At 33.1% G+C, this 20,350-nt stretch overlaps 3 protein-coding genes across 4 annotated transcripts; 1 reads left to right on the top strand and 2 right to left on the bottom strand.

Moving 5' to 3' along the window:
* Positions 1-3,199: 3,199 nt before the first annotated feature.
* Positions 3,200-6,817, bottom strand: LOC106668021. The gene is made up of 5 exons (XM_014396401.2): positions 6,511-6,817; positions 3,994-4,415; positions 3,598-3,929; positions 3,442-3,541; positions 3,200-3,387 (listed from the first exon to the last, which is right to left on the bottom strand). Exons 1-5 carry the CDS (start codon positions 6,741-6,743, stop codon positions 3,254-3,256), a joined length of 1,221 nt encoding a protein of 406 aa, XP_014251887.1. The 5' UTR covers positions 6,744-6,817; the 3' UTR covers positions 3,200-3,253.
* A 121-nt stretch (positions 6,818-6,938) lies between these two features.
* Positions 6,939-9,867, top strand: LOC106668022 (RWD domain-containing protein 1). Its single transcript, XM_014396402.2, has 5 exons — positions 6,939-7,185; positions 8,753-8,958; positions 9,019-9,162; positions 9,383-9,566; positions 9,622-9,867. Exons 1-5 carry the CDS (start codon positions 7,116-7,118, stop codon positions 9,711-9,713), a joined length of 696 nt encoding a protein of 231 aa, XP_014251888.1. The 5' UTR covers positions 6,939-7,115; the 3' UTR covers positions 9,714-9,867.
* Positions 9,868-10,168: 301 nt separating this feature from the next.
* Positions 10,169-20,107, bottom strand: LOC106668020 (NAD-dependent protein deacetylase sirtuin-1-like). 2 transcript variants are annotated; one of them, XM_014396400.2, is made up of 13 exons: positions 16,499-16,760; positions 15,893-16,427; positions 15,755-15,803; positions 15,564-15,685; positions 15,359-15,489; positions 15,165-15,284; positions 14,801-15,101; positions 14,624-14,737; positions 13,882-14,037; positions 13,324-13,441; positions 13,164-13,262; positions 12,843-13,099; positions 10,169-10,577 (listed from the first exon to the last, which is right to left on the bottom strand). In XM_014396400.2, the coding sequence occupies exons 4-13, from the start codon at positions 15,592-15,594 to the stop codon at positions 10,498-10,500; spliced, it is 1,407 nt and encodes a 468-aa protein (XP_014251886.1). In that variant the 5' UTR covers positions 15,595-15,685; positions 15,755-15,803; positions 15,893-16,427; positions 16,499-16,760; the 3' UTR covers positions 10,169-10,497. The 2 variants fall into 2 exon arrangements, with proteins under 2 accessions (XP_014251886.1, XP_014251885.1); XM_014396399.2 differs by lacking the exons at positions 15,893-16,427; positions 16,499-16,760 and adding an exon at positions 19,966-20,107.
* Positions 20,108-20,350: the final 243 nt, after the last annotated feature.

The following is a 20,350-nucleotide window of genomic DNA, read 5'->3' as shown; positions in this document are numbered from 1 at the left end:
GGCTCAATAAATAACAAAAAAAGACTAAATTATTAAGGGAAAATTGTGGTACATTGCATACATGAATCATCGGGTTGTGACACCATAAAATTGGGTCGATAAAATAGCCTAGTTGGTGGGTTCTGTGAGGTAGTCTATTTCCTACAAACTCACTCTCGCTAATAAATACATTCATACTAACTAGAAATTTTCATACTATATATACAATTAAAAATTAGAGATGCACTGGGGTTTTATGCTGGTTACTTGCCCATAGCCAACATAAAAAAATACATATAACTAACCCAGGTTGGTGAGGACATATATTGCACCACAAACCCACCTGTGTACATAAACATTCCATCTAATAAATACAATCATAACATGTACAGACCCAATCAGAGGGTATTTGATAGTATGTCAGGTCTTCTGCCCTTTCACTCTAAACATAATTATTCTTTTTAAGAAACTAATTAGTCGATACTCACCTTCTCAAGCTATCATGCATCATAAATACATTCATTTTCAATAAAATTACTAACCTAGTTTGGTGGGTCTTTGGGTCCTCTATTCTCCCAAAACTTACTCATTCACCCACTGACATACATTTAAATACATACATATAAATACATTCTAGATGGTAAAAGCAATATGAGGAAAGCCATGAAATGCAACCATATGCATTTATACATTTCAGGTATCGAATCAAATTTCTGCCATCATCACTGATTGTCTCAGAATGTCTGAAATTCACAAAAACCACGTCTTGTCCTATGCAGTGCCATTTTTTTTTTCACTGTCAATAAGCGTTTTACAGTTACTTAAGTGCCACAACACAAAAGATATCTCGAAGGCCTTTTGGAGATGCCTATAGCACACGGTTTGACCAATGGTTTTATTTTACATTTATTTATCATAACAACATGAAAATTTGTTAAACACAAATTAGAAACCGATGAAAAAATTTAGTTAAAAAAAATTGAATATCGCATAACCTTAAAAAAACTAAATGCTTTCATTTTGACCATTTCTTAGAATCATATCAATTTGTAATGACATTCGTTTTAAGGTTGATATGGTAAATTGATATGAGTCTAAGAAATGAGAAAATATAACCCACCACTGAATATGGTGAAATTCAAAACTGTCTGACCCACCGAACCATCGAGGAAAGTTAGAACAGGATTATCGGTGATGACAAAAATACTTGTAATAGTCTAGATCAGTGTTTCCCAACTTGGGGCCGATTTGAGGTTTTTTTAAAAAAAAAAAAAGATAGTTCCTACTCACAATAAGTTGTTTTTGAACGGCGATCCGGATTTCGAGCCCTTAGCTCATCATCAGGTTGAAGGATTTCTACAACCACGTCTCTCGACATGAATGCAAAAGTGAACCCGCCGATACCTCCCCCCGCCAACGACGTTCCAATGAGAAAGTGGTTTTTTAATGGCGCTCAATTTGAACGTGCGAAAAGCGGGAATTATAAAACAAGTAAATATTATAATGGTAAATACTGTAAGAAATTCATTATAAATTAGTGATTAAAGATAAAAAATTAGAATAATATCTTAATATTATTAAATTATAAAAATAATTAATTTAATTATTTGGAAGTTTGACACATTGGGCAGTTGACTAAAAATTAAAACGAGTTCTAAAAATTGCCCTCCTTAAACTCAAATCTGCCCCAAGTTAGGAAACACTGATCTAGACTAGTACAAGTATTTTTGTCATCACCGATCATCCTGTTCTTCCTTTCCTTGATGGTTTGGTGAGTCAGACTGAGTTTTGGATTACACCATATTCAGTGGTGGGTTGATGTGGGTTATATTTTCTCATTTCTTAGACTCATATCAATTTATCATATCAACCTTAATTAATGTCATTACAAATTGATATTAGTCTAAGAAATGGTCAAAATGAAAGCATTTAGTTTTTTTAAGGTCTATGCGATATTCAAGTTTTTTTTAAACTAAATTTTTTTCATAGGTTTCTATTTTGAACAATCTTTAAAAAAAAAATTTACTCCAAATGTACGAAGCAATAAATTCAAAATAAGATGTGGTGTTTCGATTTTTATATATAAACAATACTGTGCAATTTATAATCCGTATACTTTTTGTATTATTGCATGTATAATTTTAATGTTAAATGAAATTTATGAGACAAACCTATTTAATCACATAAAATTTGATAAACGAGATCAATGCGAGAGATGATTTTCCTACTGAGCAAAACAGCAATATTTTACATGAAATAATATTAATTATTAATATAATTATTAATTAATTATAAATATAACTGATCTGTAAGGTGAAGGGAAATGAATAGTTTGAAATAAATTCCGAGCATTGTATTACTTTCTAAGATTATAATTTAAATAAGGACAACATTTTATCTGATTTTTTTTTTTTAATTTGGAAACTTCAACCAAATCTATGGGAGTTTTTTTCTCTTTTCGAGAAAATCAAATTTCATTGAAATTGATTTTTTTTTTTTTTATTAAGCTTTTCCTGGATATTAAGTAATTTCTGGAAAATATTTTTCGACGATGAACCTGTTAAAGTGCAAAATGTCAACTATTTTGCGATGAAGTATAATTTGGATCTGCCAGAAGTTCTTTTTAAAAGTACTTTGAACTTCAATATCAAGTGTTGTGTTCCAATAAACTCTGTAGCGTCCACCAGTGCTATTTATAATTTTTTTTAATAAATTAAAAAAAAAATTAAAAAAGAAAAAAGTTTCTTACTGATCCATTTTTATCACATTTGATCGCAGTCTCTTGATATTGGTGCGTTAAAGGAATGTAACTTATTTTAAAAATTGAAGAATATTACAATGTACATTATGAATATTACAATATTACACAAATGAAATAGTTAATAAATTATTTCAACACTCATATCCGTTCCAATGTCCTAGATGGAGAACGTGGTTTTCGGCGCTTAAAAAAATTTGCTTACTAAGTTTTATCTTTTTCTTTATAATGATTTTCCCAGTATTTTTAACTTTATTCAGTGAGCATTTTAATATTACAGATAATGTATATTGGGGTTGAATGGTGGGGCAGAAGGGATTTGAAAATGTCTAAGTTGCACAAAAAAGATGGGGAACATTGCTTTAGATAGAAGCGTAGATGACTTCTATGAAATATATTATTTATCTTGGGAACCTGTATTATTTTAATTTGGAAAACAAAATGGACAATACAAAGATACAATTGTAAAAAAGAAAATTATAATACATATTAAATAATAATTAATAGGAAAAAGTTTCACTTTGGTACCAAACGAATTTCTAACAATTCTGACTTTTGCAATTCAACAATAGTATCCACTTCTGGGTTTTCATGGGTGGATTCTTCTAAATAAAATTTTCCCTGTGGAGGGGCCAATTCTTCAGCTCCCTCTGTAACATCAATTGTACAATTAATAATGAATTTTCTATAAAATTCAACAATACCTTGTATATCTATTGTAAGCGTATCCTTAGAAATTTCGATAATCTGCCCTAGTATGTGGTTTGATTCAATAGGGCAGTAATTCTCGTCGAGTTTCAATTTCTAGAAATAATATAAAGCATTAACTGATATAATTGACATTAAAAATGTTTATTTACCTTAAAAATTATTAAATCATATGGATTAAAGTTGTCAACAATGGGACAATTTACGATATCAATATTTTTTAATTTATTATTTCCATTCGGCTGTCCATTTGTTATTTTTTCTGTCTCTTTTTCATTTGTAATTTCAGTCATATCGCCATTGCTATCTCCATTGGACAACGTATTCTGTTCTTTTGACCTAAAAAATTTATTTTTCCCATTTTTTGCAAGATTTAGAAGATTTTGTTTCCAATCTTCTATGCAGTTTTTTTCTACTGGGTCTGGACTGGCTTTACTGTCCAATTGAGTGACGTTTGTTGTTATTTCGGGTTTTTCTGTCTCGTCTTTGAAATAAATTATTAAAATTGAGAATAAAAATAATGTAAAATCTATTTTTTTTAAACTTACCGATCCCATTGGTATGTGATTCCTCTTCAAATCGTATGTGCATTCCATTTCCTTTAGGCGATATTGGTCTAACAGGGACAACTGGCTGAGGAGAAATATTCATTTCTGGATTAAGTTTGTCTTTATCGTCTTTAACTTTCCTCCTTCTACACCGTCTCCGTTTCTTTCTCTCGGGTTCAAAAAGAGCCAAATCCTCTTTCTGCTCTTCGCTTTTGCCTTCGCTGCAATTTTTTAATTCTTGATACTTCGATTTCAATTCTCCAAGGACCTGTTCTAACGATTCATCAACTGAGACTTCAAGATCCATTTTGTCGAGTTTTTCCTGTTGGGTTTCCTCGACAGTTTTATTTTCTTTGACAGACCCTAACTCTCTCGCTTTATAACAACTTTCACACTCCAGTAAAGGGTGGGGTGGATACACCCTGAAACAAAATTATGACTCAGTTGTACAACATTAAAGGTTTTTTTTTAAACCATTGCTCACGTATAGAAATCATTTATTATTCTTCCAGTTTATCCTTTGTACAAACTTTAAACCAGTACTAGGAGTAGCCTAATGAAATATTAGCTTATTAGTGACCAACTAAATCCACTAATTAATCCATTATTTAACCTAAATACTACTAATATTGTTTTATGTCCGCACGATAATGATACATTTATTCAACTATACTCTGCAAAGATGATCAAATAGCAGAAAGTAGTCTAAATAAACTTTACCTTACTAACTTTTTAAATGTTTTAAACATTAACGTAGAGGCATATATTTTCAAGTTGTCTATGAGTGCATACGTTTATTATTAAGGCAGTATAAAGAAAGAGGGTCCATGGCAAAAGGAGTCCATACTTCAACTCGTTATTAGAGGCCTGTATTAAACTCAAATATAGACTTAGTCCAAACTCCTATACGACCAATATGTTCCAAAGGAACCACAATGGTCGAGTGGTTAGGATGAATTGTATTTGCCACACTAACAGTTCTGGGTTGATATCCTATGACAACCCTACGAATTTTAATTGTTTTTATGAAAAAAATATTTCAGAGTGGCTTGATCTCTTGCCGACAACATCCAGTGGTTTATAGAGGCTAAGCCCTCCTGTAAGTTAGAAAGTCAATATGGTCTAGGGGAACCACAATGGTCGAATGGCTATGGCGACTTGTATGTGCCTCACTAGCGATACTGGGTTCATATCTTGTCACAACCCAATGAATTTTAATTGTTTTTATGAAAAAAAAATATTGTAAAGTGGTCTGATCCTCTTGCTGACAACATCGAGTGGTTTATAGAAGCTAAGCCCTCCTGTAAAATAGAAAACCAATATGGTCTAAGGGAACCACAGTGCTGCATTCATATCCTATCACAACCCAATGAATTTTAATAGATTTTATTTAAAAAATATTGTAAAGTGGTTTGATCTCTTGTCCACAACATATAGTGGTTTATAGAAACTAAGCTCTCCTGTAAGATAGAAAGTCAATATGGTCCAAAGGAACCACAATGGTTGAGTGGTTAGGGTGATTTGTATTTTCCCACACTAGCGGTTCTTGCTTCATATCTTGTCACAACCCAATGAATTTTAATTGTTTTTATGAAAAAAAAAAAAATATTTTAAAGTTGTCTGATCCTCTTGCCGACAACATCGAGTGGTTTATAGAAGCTAAGCCCTCCTGTAAAATAGAAAACCAATATGGTCTAAGGGAACCACAGTGGCCGAGTGATTAGGGCAACTTTTATTTGCCACACTAACAGTTCTGGCTTCATATCTTGTCACAACCCAATGAATTTTAATTGTTTTTATGAAAAAAAGATTGTAAAGTGGTCTGATCCTCTTGCCGACAACATCGAGTGGTTTATAGGGGCAAAATTCTCCTCTAAGATAGAAAGTCAATATGGTCTAAGGGAACCACAGTGGTCAGGGCAACTTTTATTTACCACACTTGCGGATCTGACTTCATATACTGTCACAGCCCAATGAATTTTAATTGTTTTTATGAAAAAAATATTGTAATGCGGTTTGATCTCTTGCCACTCTAGCAGTGGTTTACAGAGTTTATGCTCTCCTGGACAAGAAGTCAATACGGTCCTGAATTGACAAGAGTCGCAACCAAGTAGATGGAACCCTGCAAAACAGCTGGTCCTGAGGAAAGGTCCTGCCCTGCGATGAGACCTAAGATGGTGGCCATTACTCGATCTTCGTCATCTGCATATTGTGGTTCGACCTTCTCTCCAAAATTGTAACTTGCCGTAATGGAGGATATGCACGTCTGAGAGACAATTTCAGCGACAACATGCTATCAGGACTATACTTGCAGACTTCGACAATAAAATCTGCAGAACTGTTCCCAAGTTTATTTAATCATCTAACATTGACACATTGATGGGGTACGGGCCTACCCAGGCTTTTAACCCCTCGGGTCCTGGTCGCCCGCCCTGTGTAATATATAACATTGACACAATATGATGTTTTGAGAAGTAATCGAGGTTTAAAAAAAATCTTTAATAAATTCATACGTACGTCAAGACATCCCCCGGCATTATTATCTGAACGGTTTCTCCACGTGGGAGGTAAACATCGTTGATGTACAGCCTCATTCTGTTCTTTAGCTTGAACAAAGTTGCTATGTGCTTTTCCACGTGTTTCACTTTGGTTAACGCCTCCAAATCGAGGTAAATGTAAAATTTCGTCTCGTCCCTTTTATCGCCGGTTTTGAATTTAACTACAACCCTAAAATTCTCGGTACGGTTCATATTTACCGTTTTTAAATAAAATAAAAAGATAAACTCTTCTAAATGACGAGAAAACCTACTGTATGGTTATAATCATAAACAATATTTATAATCAAATCATTACGTCTTTTTTTAAAATATTTATCTGGCTTTTAACAAATATAAAACAGTTAAATTTGAATTTAAGAACATGTTAACATAAAGAACAATGTAAAAAATTAATCTGTGCATTAATTATTCAACGACTTTATTATCTTTTATCTCAAAGAAAACGGGAGGTTTCGAATTATAACCTCTCTGTTGTCTTACATCCTGTGTGGTCGTGGAAATTAGTTTTCTCCTTTTATTTTTTCTTTGAATATTTTCGACTCGATCCGGTCGAAAAATCCGAAAATGGAACACAAAGCAGAGCAGGAAAGCGAAATCGAGGCTCTCGATTCGATTTACTACGGTGAAATGGAAAGTAAGTTTAACCCATGCTGTTTTAAAGTGGGTAGAAAAGTTTGTAACGTGCAGATGTATAGTACAGCGTTTATATTTGTTGCTTAGTTTAATTAAGGAACAACATGTCTTTATGCTAAGGCTCAGTCGCATAGAAGAGCGATTAAGAATAGGCCATGGTTGGTTGAGACACTTTTGGGCCAGTGTGTCCAGCATGCAAAGAAAAGTTCCTTGATGTGTCCAACCTAATTAAAGGGAGCAACTCCTTGGCTCCATATAGAGAGCGTGTAGAAATGCCACCCGATATGAAAATTGTTCTTGAGTACAGCACCAAGTATTGCAGCCTTGTTGGAGGAAACAGTTGTATTGCATGTAGTGCTGAAATTGTTATGCACCCTAGTGTGTTGAGAGTGAATGTATTTATTAGCGTGCGAGGGTTGATAGGGGAATATTAAGTGTCCCATCAACCCTCAATTAGGTTAGTTAATGTAATAGGTGTAAAGAATTATGGAGGAATATTGAATACTCCACTTCCTTTAGTTCCTTGGCTCCATATAAAGAGCGTGTAGGAATGCCACCCGATATGCAAATTGTTCTTGAGTACAGCAGCAAGTATCTGGGTTCCTTGTTTGTAAACTTGGAGGAAACAGGGTTGTTTTATTGTGTATAGTGCTGAAATTGTTGTGCAACCTAGTGTGTGTTGAGAGTGAATGTATTTATTAGCTAATTATTCAGAAATCGTGAGATGCGGTCTGGTGTGATTTATTATGTATTTATTAGCATGAATAGTATGAGAGGGTTGATAATGGAATATTGAGTATCCCATCAACCCTCAATTAAATTAATTATATAATATGTGTACAGGTTATGGAGGAATAGTATTCCATGGCTTCGTACAGAGATCATATAGGAATGCTATCCGATATGAAAATTGTTCTCGAGTACAGCAGCGAGTATCTGGGTTCCTTGTTGTAGTTGGAGAAAACAGTTTTATTGTATGTAGTGCCGAAATTGTTATGCACCCTAGTATGTGTTGAGAGTGAATGTATTTATTAGCGTGAATAGTGTGAGAGGGTTGATGACGGAATATTGAGTATCCTGGCAACCCTCAATTAGGTTAGTTATGTGATAAGTGTACAGGGTTATGGAGGAATCGAGTACTTGGGTCCATATGAAGAGGATGTAGGCCTCCCCAAAGGCAGCAGTCATGAAAAACCAGTAAATAGAATGGAAAACGTGGAATGCATATATAAGGGGAGAAGAAACAATCCTATCTAGATTAAGAATAGGGCATACTAGGTTAATGCATTTAATGTCTAAAAAACCTGCCTCAATATGTTCAGTTTGTAATGTTAGGCTAACCATCATATATATTGTCACCACAAGCAAAAAATTTTCTCAAACTCAAGCTAAACATGATAATTTATCTGATGTACTAGTCCACAATAATTATTCCAGATAATTTCAAGGCACGCTAACCCAGTGGTTGACTGCCTTAAAAAAAGTGTAGGAATACAAATTGTGTATCGTATTGTATTGGATGCAAAAATTGTATTAGTATTTTATATACAACATCTTCTATTTTCCAGTTATTGCCACTGAGCCTTTTCATGTTTTTGTAATCTCAATCAAATCCGATGATTACGAAGAGGGAACAACTACGGGGATCATGTGCCGGCTCCGGTTTGAGTACACTGCTCAGTACCCAGAAGAGCTGCCTATCATAGACATCGAAGATTTTGACAACATCGAAGAGGACGAGACAGAAGAACTTCTAAACTTTGTTGTTCAACAGGTATTTTCAATTTTTTTTCCTTTATCAACTTTCTTTTTTAAAAAAATTATAATTTGACAGGCAAAAGACAATCTAGGCATGGCAATGGTTTTCACCCTTGTATCCTCGGTTCAAGAATGGATCAACTTGAAGTGCGAAATAAGGGCGGAGCAAAACAAATTAGAAAAAGAAAGGAAAAAGAAAGAAGAAGAAGAGGAAGAACAGGTATTTTAATTTTTTGAAAAATCAAAGGGGGCCATAACAGTTTAAGTATTGACATGGTGCTCATCCTGGGTTTGAATCCAGTTGCCCTGAATTTTTTTTCTAAAGTACTGGCATATTAAGGGTTAAATATGACCTCTGCTGTTGTGAACCCCCCCCCCCAAAAAAAAAAAAAAAAATTAACAAATGAAATAAATCGTCTAGCTTGATTTTTGTGTTTTAGAAAAAATTTGAAGGCACATTGGTCACCGTTGAGTCTTTTCTACAATGGAAACAGGCCTTCGAAATAGAAATGGGCATGTTCGACAAAAAGGAAAAAGATGATAAGAACAAAAAGCTCACCGGGAGAGAGCTTTTCATGCAAGACAAATCTCTCAATGAAAGTGATCTCAAATTCTTGGAAGAAGGTCAGTAATTTTTTTTTCTCCCCTCAACTCGACAATACTAGTTTTCTCTTTACAGGTGTGGAGTTCGTCAAAGTCGATGAATCGCTGTTTCAAGACTTGGAAGATCTTGAAATTGATGACACAGAATTGAATTCAGACGACGATTGATCAACAAATTTGAAATATTTGGAAATTAACTAATTTTGTACAATATTGTAAATAGTACTCGTCTTATTTACATTGTTGCTTTCTTTTTTTAAGAAAACTATCATATTTCTGTGATAAGAATGGTACAGGTAGTGAAAAATACGATAATTTTTTTGTAACTTTCTCCAGTTTATTAATGTTTTTTTACAAAAAATGCAACTCACTTAAATTTACAAAAGTAATATTTATTACAGATTTAAATAAAATAGTAATAAATATCCATAATGAAATCTAGTTTTAAAAGCAGTAAAAAAATGGATATTTTTACAATTAAAATTTGTTCTATATTCGATTATAAATTATATTATCTTTTAACACTTAATACCTATTATTTTTACACAATTAATTTAAGTGGTCTTGAGAACCGAAATGAATAAAAAAAAATATATTAAAGAAAATGTACATTTATTATACCAACTTATAAAAAAAAAAATTATCGACCATTAACTATGCTGATAATAAAACAACTATTATAAAATTTGGTAGGAGTTGAATTTCATTAAAAAAGGACTCCTATCAAATTTTATCAACATAGAATAAACTAAGCATACAACAAATATTTTATTTTTTGTAGAAAAAACAGAAAATTATTGCTTCTTTCCCAAAGTATCCAATGTGAAATGCACAATAGACACGATAAAAATATTTAAAATGAAAAACTATAACAATGTATTGTATAACGAAATTAGTAAAAAAAAAAATCCCAGTTATTTTATATCAGAATGTCAAAGGTTGATAAAATACGCTAACAAAAGTCGTACAAATCGTTCAATTCGGCCCCTGGAAAGACGTACCTTCTCTTTCGAAGACAATAAAACGAGTTTTCTGAAATAAAAACAAAATTGGTAAGACAAGCTTTTAAAAAGAAAATATTATCAATTTTTTTTCCATAAAAAATTTATGGAAAAAAATTATTTTTGAAAAATGTAATAATAATTTCAATTAACTATCTTTTTTATGTAAGATCTTGCTTCAGATGAAAAAGTTAGTGTCACAAGCGGGATTCGAACCTTCAGCCTTCCAGCTAATATGCCGCGGCGCTAACCACTTGAGCTAATGTGACTTTGATCCCGGGTTCGAATTCCGCTCGTGACACTAACTTTTTCGTCTCAACCAAGACCTTACATAAAAATAATAATTAATTAGAATAATTAATTTGGTCAATCAGACCACTAAACATAAATGGTTTTATAATAATAATAAAAAAAAAACAGAATAGTGTGAAGGTAGTTGGATAAGTGGGTCGAGAAGCAATAGGCATCACACAGCTTGCAAGATCTTGACACGGAGACCACTGGGTCTGAGGCTAGTGAGATTTGGAAAGAAAGTGAGCTGTCAGGAAGAGGTAATCTCTGCGATATGTTCACCAGGAAAAATAAGTTTGGTGGTTTTTGGTTAAGTCACAGACCTGCGCTAGGTCCGATTTTTTTTTTTTTTATTTTGCGCTGAATAAGATGGCTTTATTAAATGTTTTCCTAGCTTCAGACATTAATCAATAAATTAAAAATTCGGGAACATATTAAATTTTGCTCTTTTTTGAAAATTACAAATTGCGGGATGGTAAAAGTCTCTTCCCTGTTCACTTTTTTGAAAAAGTCCTCGGATCAAAAGCTGTAAAGAGTAAAATTTGTGAAAACATGATGGATCAAAATTTATGCATTCTTGAAAAGTGTAAGAGAGAGGATCGGTTTTTTCCATGAGCTCATAAAAAAAACCACGTTCGAAAATGGTTGAAAAATTGGACAAATTGGAAAGTGATAAATTGACAAATTATTAAAATTCCCTATTGATTGCTGAAGGGCGCTGCTCCAAAGATGATTTTCTGGCTGTTCCCGAATTTTTTAATTTACTGATGAGTAGACCATTTTTTATGCAGTTGCATATTTTGTTTGCCACCACATACGACCGAGGAAATCAGTTATCTATCCGAATCATATATCTAGGAAGCTGTAGATTTTTATAGAGCATATTTTTCCATATTTGATTAATATTGCATAAAATTTCATATTTGAACAATATTGCATATTTGACGGACGTAAAATCTCATTTATCACGCAAATTTATTGGTATTTGGGAAGCATAAAAAAATCTATAAAAAATAAGTAGATGAAAAGTTGGTTTAATTTAAAGAAAATTGAAACAGACCGCAACAACAGTACAAGAAAATTTAAGAAATACCGACAAAAGAATATACCCCTTCTTAGGTCTTATTTCAATATTTAATATTCTCACAAAATTTAAGTGATCATAGGCACTAGACAGAATACAATTTACAGAAGTACTTGTTTAAACATTAATTATACTCAATTAGTATAAAATATGTAATTTAAGTATGTAAATGAGAAAATATTTTTGCAAATTGTAAATAAACTCTAGGGTGCATTGGTCGCCCCCACTACTACAGGCTATTACATAATAAACAATATATATAATAAATATATAATTTAAAAAACTTTTAACATATTAATACTGCCTATTTCAGGGCTTTCAACTGCATATTTTATGGCATAAAAAAAATCAAGTCTCTACTGATGAGTGTCTGAAGCTAAGAAAAACATTTTAAAAAGCCCTTGTTCACTTTTTTTTTTTTTTTTTTTTTGGCTGGGTAGGTGCACATGAAAGTACCAATTTATTTTTATCAGTTATCCTATTTCATTATTTTTCTAATTTTTATGCAAAGAACGTCGAGAAAAAAAATTAGTGTCACAAGTGTGACTCTAACCGATGACCCCCGGCTTGATACCCAGAATGCTCTACTGCTTGAGCTATTGTGACTTCTGTCCTCAGATATCAACTACTTATTTCAACCGATTACTATTCAAATTTTTCTACTTTTTATTTAGGTTAATTTACAGTGTAGTCTTGGATGGAAGCCCTCCGTTGATAGGCTGTGGTTTGAATCCAGGATCCGTATATGTGCTTTTTTCTCAACTTTTTTATTTCAGTATTGACCCTTTCCCAACAATACTGTGGTGCCCAATGTATAATTTTTTTCTTAAATTCCTCGCTTTTCCCCTTCTCCATTGAGCAACCACGAATGTACCACGGCTGTGGTCAGATAAGTGTAATAAAATGTATCACACAAATTACCATGACTCGCCGGTCTGGAAGGACTGCTGCTGTCTTCTTGGCTGCTGTTGCTGTTTTCGCCAATCCCGCTGTCCCTCATTGAGCTGTGCCCGCTGTGGCCGCCCTGGATGTGCCTCTTGCCGATTTTCTGACACTTCACAGGTTGGACATCATCAGACGTGCTTTCAACATTCTCATCTTCTTCCTCGACGCTTAAGCTGTTGTCGCTGCTTAAAAGTGTATCACCGGTATCACCATTCATTTCTTCTTTGTTAGATCTTTAAAAAAAATTAATTTAATTTATTATTATATATTATAGTATATATTAAATAATATACTTACGTGCTAAACATGTTGAGGAAAGGTGTTGGAGGGTTGTCTGATATATCTACAAGGGGGGTATCCCTCCAACAAATTTCATTCTTCCAATCTCCACCAAGTCTGTAAAAAATAAAGCGTTTAAGGAAACAGTTCAAAATAAAATTCTTCAGTAAAAACTTACAAATTGCAAAGATGATCGACTATAACATCTGAATCACCCAATAATTCAATGTCAAAGTAATTTTTTGGTAATGTTTCACGATTAATTAGAATCTGAGGTACTTTTGACGGCAAGGAATCTGGAAAAAAAAAAAGATTCGCTATTGACAATATGTCAAGTTTGCCTGAAGTAAGAACTGCGTCAGAATGTTTTTAGTAATCTTGCCGAGTGAGCGGATTTTTCCACTTTCGTCAAGGACAGGACCAGTTTCGGACGGAATATTCCGATTCTGAGCTAGATTTGTTAATTGTAAGATTTCATATTAAAACTCGAAAATTTGTTTAAAAAAATTTTGTACTAGAAAATGTAGCTTCTGACATTGGCTTGAATGGCTGAAATTGTTCTTTTCTAGATTTGATGTAGGAAGTATGTATCGACTAAAGAATGGATTTAAACGCTTTAGTTTTCTTTTTACTTCCAATTGTTTTACTTTATTTTACCTAATTATATTTTTTATTCTGATCACAGTAGTATTTAAATAGCCTAACTGGGCTAATATATATTTAAAAAAATACTTACATGGGATTAACGATACAGGTCTAACTTTTAAGGAAGATCCAATAACAATAAGGAGATCACAATGTGTTACGTCATACTCTATCGATTCATGAAAAGCATCCGATAGATGTTCTCCAAAGAAAACAATGTCAGGCTTCATCACATTTTGTACCCCTTCTAAATCAAAATAAAATAATAAATTATTTTATCTGTATCCTATACATATTAGTACATATTACAAATGTGATCACAAAACGTTTTTTCAAAACTGCACCCTAAGTACACTGCCATGAGAAACCGGCCAATGCTGGCACATAATGTGAGGGTTGAAGGGGCAATGTGGCGGGTTTTGGGGATGGAAATGTATAAAGAGGGTTGAGCAGTAGGATTAGGATGGACTGGGAGGTGGTGTGAAACTGTTTGAATTGGGAACGGTCAAGATGGATTTTTGTCCTAGGAGGTTTTATAGTTGTCCAAGTCTTCTGTTAAGCTGTCTTTTAAGTCTTGTGTAGGGATTCCATGACATTCTGCTGTCTTGGTACAGTCTTAAATATTCAACTTGAATGGAAGTCAGTATCTGTACTGTGGAAGGCAAGACTGTTTTTTCAACATAAACACAGTAGTACATTTTTCTTCCTCTAGTATTGTCCTCCAGTACCAGTCTTCAATAAGCTCAAGGTGTTCTGGGATGTTGGAGTGGATTAAATAACTAAGCAAACACCAAAGGGAGAAATTATATCATTAATGAAAAAATAAAAATTACCAGGTGGAGTACATTTTGTACAATATGGGATCTGCTGTTGAAAGATTTCTTCCTTGATGTCATCAGATGTCACTTTATAGCCACAAAATGTACATGACGCGGTTGAAAAAGATCCTGTTACATGTTTCAATTAATATCATTGATTTTACCATATTGAAATAATAATAAAATACAAACCGTGACATTCGATGACGTTATTTATACCGGCCACTTTTTCCAAAGTGTCGATATTTTGCGTGTAGTTACGTAGGAGTTTTTTATTTTTTTCAAGGAGCTTTATAAACCTGTGACACGGCGAAGGTTTGAATTGCCCGGGATAGATTTCTTTGGCAAATTTGAAAAATGGTTTTGGGTTCTGCCGGAAATAGTTAATGTCGAACATCGCCTGCGGGTCTGGCAAATCGGGAAAATCCTCAGCCAGCCTCGCATAGACACCGTTCTTGCTCCTAAAATCTGGAATCCCACATGATACTGACACCTACAAATAATAGAACCTTGTGTCATACAGTCTAATCAAAAATTACTTTTTTTTAATACTTACCCCTGCACCAGTGAGTACAATGATATTGGAACATTTATTAATCAAATGAACCACATCGTTTACAGTAGTGACATCGTGTAATCTTTTTCTTTTAGGTGGTTCTAAATTATCGTTTATAATCTAAAAGAAAATACTCAACTCTTCAATTCTTATTCTTTGGTTTTACATATTTTGTGATTTACAGCAATACTTACATTCCACAAAAATAGGTCGCTTACTGGATCAGGCAACGTTAAATCCTTTCCAGTCAAATGTGTGATAACAGCTTCCGGGTTTGCACCGTTTGATCTTTGATTTTCTATCCAGCAAATGACTCCTACGGCATCTGAAATGTTAATTATTTAAACATATGCCAATTGGTCAAAACGTTCTATTTTAAATTTTAATTTTTATACCCACTTTGCACGTATTTCAAATGATCCCTAATCATTTTCCCGATCAACTCCCTGCACGTGGCATAATATCCAGGGTTTTTATCGTCGTCTTCTCCATCCTCCCCTTGGTCATCCGGTAGTCCAAAGCTACAACATTAATGAAATTTAAATTTTCAAGAAAAAATTAATAACGTTTAAAAGTAAACAATCACTTACAAGTCACCAGGCTCAAAAAATAGTCCATCTTCGTCTTGTAAATCATCACCTGAAAATTAATTTGAACATTTATTTAATAAACAAACAAAGATACGAGACTGTAAAAATAATTTTAATTTAAACTATACCACAAATAACCTTTTCTTTTTATAAACTTTGTTCGGTAAGTTGCAATACAAATGTAAGACTCAAAGCAGCAGAAACAAGCCTATGCAGATAATGGCAGGAAGAAGAAGAAACAGCGAACATGTCTCCTGTTGATGTGAAAGCCTAGGCAGGCTCATCTCCTGCTCTTAGGAGAGGACGATTCAAGTTCTGAAAGATCTTGTATAAAAGCAAAGCCTAAAGCTTAATGAAAAGCTCTACACAATGATGAAGATTGCACAAAAGCCAATATTGGCTATGGCGTGCATGGAGGTAAAGAAGTTGACGCCTTTTAAATACCAGAAAAAACAAAAATATGTTTTGATGAGTTTTACAAGTACAAAGTTGCTCCATTTATAATTTTTAAACAAAAATTATATTATGAGATTTCTCTGTGTGTTGGATGATAAATAAAACTTGGTCATTACTGATAATTTGGTCCGCTGGGTTGTTCTGTCAGAATGTGTTTCAGCATTTTGCAATCAATCAAACTACTTCGTCGTCATTAGTGCCAAAATGTGCATTTAACCTAATGGGGTGAAAAATTTGTGTAAAAAATTAAAATTAAAAGATTTTCTCATTCTAAAAATAAAAAATTACCTTTATTGAGCTGAAAGTAGGTGTCATTGTTTTAAAATTTACTTGTGGAATATTTACAGTTCAAAAAGAGCGTTTTGCCATTATGATTCTATTTTGTTTTATGCAGTTCTTTCTCTTCTTAATGAATTTCAAACATAGGCAAAAGAAATATCATTATTAATGAGGAAACTTTTTTAACAAGGGGATTTCAACTACTACTATATGAGCCTTTGTGGTGCCGGTGTTTTTGAAAAAAAGCCCATTTGTATTATCCTGCAGCCCTGCATTCAAACCCAGGACCATTAGCTTACAGTGATGAGCTCCGTGTTAATGCCTACCATTCCGGCCACCGGCGCCCCAATGAGGAAGACTGTCTTGGCATGAGTTCATTTTTAAGCAAATATGCAAATATTAAACTTCCCTTAGTTTTTGTATTAAAGGATGGAAAAATTAACAACCCTAAAAAGTAAAATGTCCAAATTAAAAATATTAAAAGCCTTTATTAAGGTACAAAGACAAAGCTCTTTGCCATAAATGTTAGATTTTTTTATGACAGATTTATGCAAAAGAAATGAAAAAAAATTGTTATTTTAACAAGAAAAATTGAACATATAATTCAGTTTTGGGTCAAAAACCATCAAAATGTATCGAAATAGATGGTCAAACACAAAAAATAAACCAACTGTTTAATGTATGAAAAATAAATGTAATTTCCCCTCCCCCAATATTTTAGCTTTAACATGTTTAAATTTGTACTAGAAGGTCAAAACGTAATAAGCCAAGTTTGGACAAAAAAAAAATTAATAAGTGCATATTCCAGTAAGTCTTTAAGCCTGACAGACTTAGAATAGGTCGAGAGGGGAAACCATTTGTTTTAAACACAATGTGCCTTTTTAGACATGTCGAAACATTTTGATAATTCTACTTGTATCAAAGGATTATTTTTAAATCGTAATCCTTTTTGTTTTTTTCTTTTACTTTTTCATTTTACCCAAGATGTAGAATTATAATTGTTATGGAGATGGGAGGAAGTTATAGTCTTAAAGAATTTCAAAAGCCAGTAAAAGAAATTAATGTTTATCACTCCCTCAAAAAAATAAATAAAAGCCGTATGGTCAGAGAACCATCAAAATAATAAAAATTGTAGCCCCATGAATAAAAATCTGCTTCAACCTCCCATCCAAAATGAATGATCCAAAAAAGTAGTGTTCAATGGATTTTCAAAAGTAGTCAAACACATTAAAAACTGCCCTTATATCTTAATCTTATAAGATATTTAAAAAAATAAAATAAAATATTGAAGGTTGTTGTAATATAATATTTTTATGGGGGGGGAGGTTCTTGGCCTTTAAGAATAAAGTTCATCTTGTTCAACATTCCACTCAACATGTACTAAGCATGGCAAGTTTTTAAACTAAAGGAGAGGCAAAATGAATAACCCTAAAAAGAAAAGTATCCCAAATGAATTTTCAGTACGGTCAAACACACGAAAAACTGTCCTTGTAAGATATAAATCACTGATGGAATATTAAAGGTTGTCAAATAATTTTTTTTTTTTTTTGAATGGTAGGAAGGGGCTGAAGTTCTTGGTCTTTAAGAGTTTCTAAAGTGTAATTTTTCAAGTGTTGTGTAATGTATGCAAATTTCCTTCAAATCCCAATAAATTTTACAAAGCATGTTAGGTTTTTAAACTAAAGTAGAAAAAACTGAACAACCCTTAATGGTAACAATAGACCAAATTAAATTTTCAATATGCAAAAAACTGTCCTTATAAATTACAAAAATTCCTTCTGAAATATTAATGTATGTGATCAGATTATATTTTTTATGGTCAGAGGGTAGATAAAGTTCTTGGTCTTTAAGAATTTCTAAAGTGTAATTTTTAATCTACCCAGTTAAAAAAGAGAGAAAAACAATATTACATTGCCTGTTCATTCATCAGAATGAAGACATTCGCCATTTTAACCCAACAAAGTGTACATGACAGGTTTTTAAACAAAAGGAGAGACAAAATTAATGACTCTAAAGAGTAAAGCGTTCAAATGGAATTTTCCAAATGGTCAAACATGCTTAAAAACCGTCCTTAAAAGGTATAAAATCATTGATGGAATATTTATTCTGTCTTATTCTTGTTGAACATATTTTTTAATGGGAGGAAGAGCAATGAAATTCTTAGATTTATTAATTTTCAGTGTTATTTTTAAACCACCCACTCAAAAAATAATTTAATAAAATAAAATAAATAAAAACGTTATTACATGGCTTGAAAACGATCAAATGAGGACATAGACCATGAACACAAATCTGTTTTAACATCCCAACAAATCATACAAAGTAGGGATAAACTACCCTAAAAGTAGTCGTGAAAAAGAAAAAAAAAGGCAAAATAATAATAATAATAATAATCTGAAAACCACTATATTTTACAACCACGAACACAAATCACATGTCAAAAAACATGTACTAAAAATGGCAGATTTTTAAACTAAAGGAGGGAAAATACAGTCCGAAAAGGAAAATCGTTCAACTTTAAAACTGTCAAAGGAAAAAGATTTATAGTGAAATTATTTTTTTTTTACAATTTGGTTTTGAACTTGTTAAAAAAAATAAAATAAAAGGTTTGACGCAGTTTTGTTTAAATCTAATTCAACTCTTAATTAATCTGTTTTGTCTTGTTATTTTGAATTTGTCAATTTTGTTAATGTTAAAAATTATTTACACAATTTTAATTAATTGTATAATTTTTAATTTTTCTCCCGAGTTATCATTCTTATCAGTTACCTGGATTGTTAGAAGGTTTGATAACCTGAGTTTTCTGCTAATGGTTGTCTTTTTTCAACGAAGCTGGATCGGTATAGTAGGAAAAAAGCTCAAATGTCTCGCCACAAAGGGAAAAAGTTTTTTTTTAGTGAATTAAGTGCTGGTTTGAATTTATAGTGAAAGAAAAAGTGTAAACGCGTTTTGTTTTGGCGATCGATCATGTCATTAAATCAACTGTGCAAGGAGACTGTATTTATAAATAGACTTCTTGGTCGCTGGTAATATTATTCTTTAACTTTTTGTTTTTAATTTTTTTTCACTTCTTCATAGGGTTATTTTATTTATTTATTTTTTGTTACACAAGTTGGGCAATCGACGTCTCGAATTAGGAAGAAAAAAGTCTTGTAGTAGAAAAAAGAACGTTTATTCATAAAAGTAGAGTATACATGTTTAATTAAAAAATGTTTTATAATAAAAAATAAAAAACGACGATAAACGGGGCCATGTGAGAAAGTTTGACAAGGGAAGCCCGCCCACGCCCACCCAAAACTTTTGACAGTGGGAAGTGGAAAAGCTAGAGAAACGGGGCCCTTTTTTCCTCGTTCCGCCTCCGCCATATTGGATTCGGGCCGATGCGGAGAAAAGCCTGGAACGGCCGACCCGTCGCTCAAAAGAAAAGCGCTTTTCTTTTGACGAATTTGTTTGGTTTTTCTTTCCTTAAGACTTACTATTTTCCGTATCGTTATTCAGCTCCTGTTCGAGATCGTCCAACTTCAACCGCTTCGGCGGCGGCGACTCCGGACCGTCGGGGAGGCTCGCCATCTTCCCTCTGTCACGTCCAGGCACAAACTGAAACGCTAGAGTGAAAGGTTGACGCTCGGTCACCAGCCCCGGGGTCCCCCACCGGATTTCCAATGGGGAAAATTCAATCCGTCATTATTTTAAACGATTTTCCGAGTATTTTTCTCGTTTTCAATTTTTGTAAAGATCTCCGATGAGATCCTGAAAAATATAATGTCGGGGAAACAGCGGCTACTTCCCGATTCTGCACGATCAGGTCACCACTGGTTTTCCAAAACCTTTGCCGCGTCAATCAACCATTGAACTTTCTAC

Source organism: Cimex lectularius, unplaced genomic scaffold (assembly GCF_000648675.2).
Source record: "Cimex lectularius strain Harlan isolate CLEC.00 unplaced genomic scaffold, Clec_2.1 scaffold88, whole genome shotgun sequence".
In the NCBI taxonomy this organism is placed as follows: Eukaryota; Metazoa; Arthropoda; class Insecta; order Hemiptera; family Cimicidae; genus Cimex; species Cimex lectularius.
The sequence above is the reverse complement of the archived record's forward strand: the minus strand, read 5'-3'. Positions and strand labels throughout refer to the sequence as shown.

What these genes read in the sequence shown, in the direction of transcription:
- LOC106668020 (XM_014396399.2), bottom strand. Translation starts at nt 20,059, where the DNA reads ATGGCGAGCCTCCCCGACGGTCCGGAGTCGCCGCCGCCGAAGCGGTTG. An exon ending in TTTTTTGAGCCTGGTGACTT is followed by an intron (nt 15,686 to 15,754) that starts GTAAGTGATTGT and finishes TTAATGTTGTAG; the next exon opens with CTTTGGACTACCGGATGACC. An exon ending in GCGACCTATTTTTGTGGAAT is followed by an intron (nt 15,285 to 15,358) that starts GTAAGTATTGCT and finishes ATTTTCTTTTAG; the next exon opens with ATTATAAACGATAATTTAGA.
- LOC106668021 (XM_014396401.2), bottom strand. Translation starts at nt 6,743, where the DNA reads ATGAACCGTACCGAGAATTTTAGGGTTGTAGTTAAATTCAAAACCGGC. An exon ending in ATGCCGGGGGATGTCTTGAC is followed by an intron (nt 4,416 to 6,510) that starts GTACGTATGAAT and finishes ATTTTGTTTCAG; the next exon opens with GGTGTATCCACCCCACCCTT. An exon ending in ATGATTTAATAATTTTTAAG is followed by an intron (nt 3,542 to 3,597) that starts GTAAATAAACAT and finishes TATTATTTCTAG; the next exon opens with AAATTGAAACTCGACGAGAA.
- LOC106668022 (XM_014396402.2), top strand. Translation starts at nt 7,116, where the DNA reads ATGGAACACAAAGCAGAGCAGGAAAGCGAAATCGAGGCTCTCGATTCG. An exon ending in TTACTACGGTGAAATGGAAA is followed by an intron (nt 7,186 to 8,752) that starts GTAAGTTTAACC and finishes TCTATTTTCCAG; the next exon opens with TTATTGCCACTGAGCCTTTT. An exon ending in TCTCAAATTCTTGGAAGAAG is followed by an intron (nt 9,567 to 9,621) that starts GTCAGTAATTTT and finishes TTCTCTTTACAG; the next exon opens with GTGTGGAGTTCGTCAAAGTC.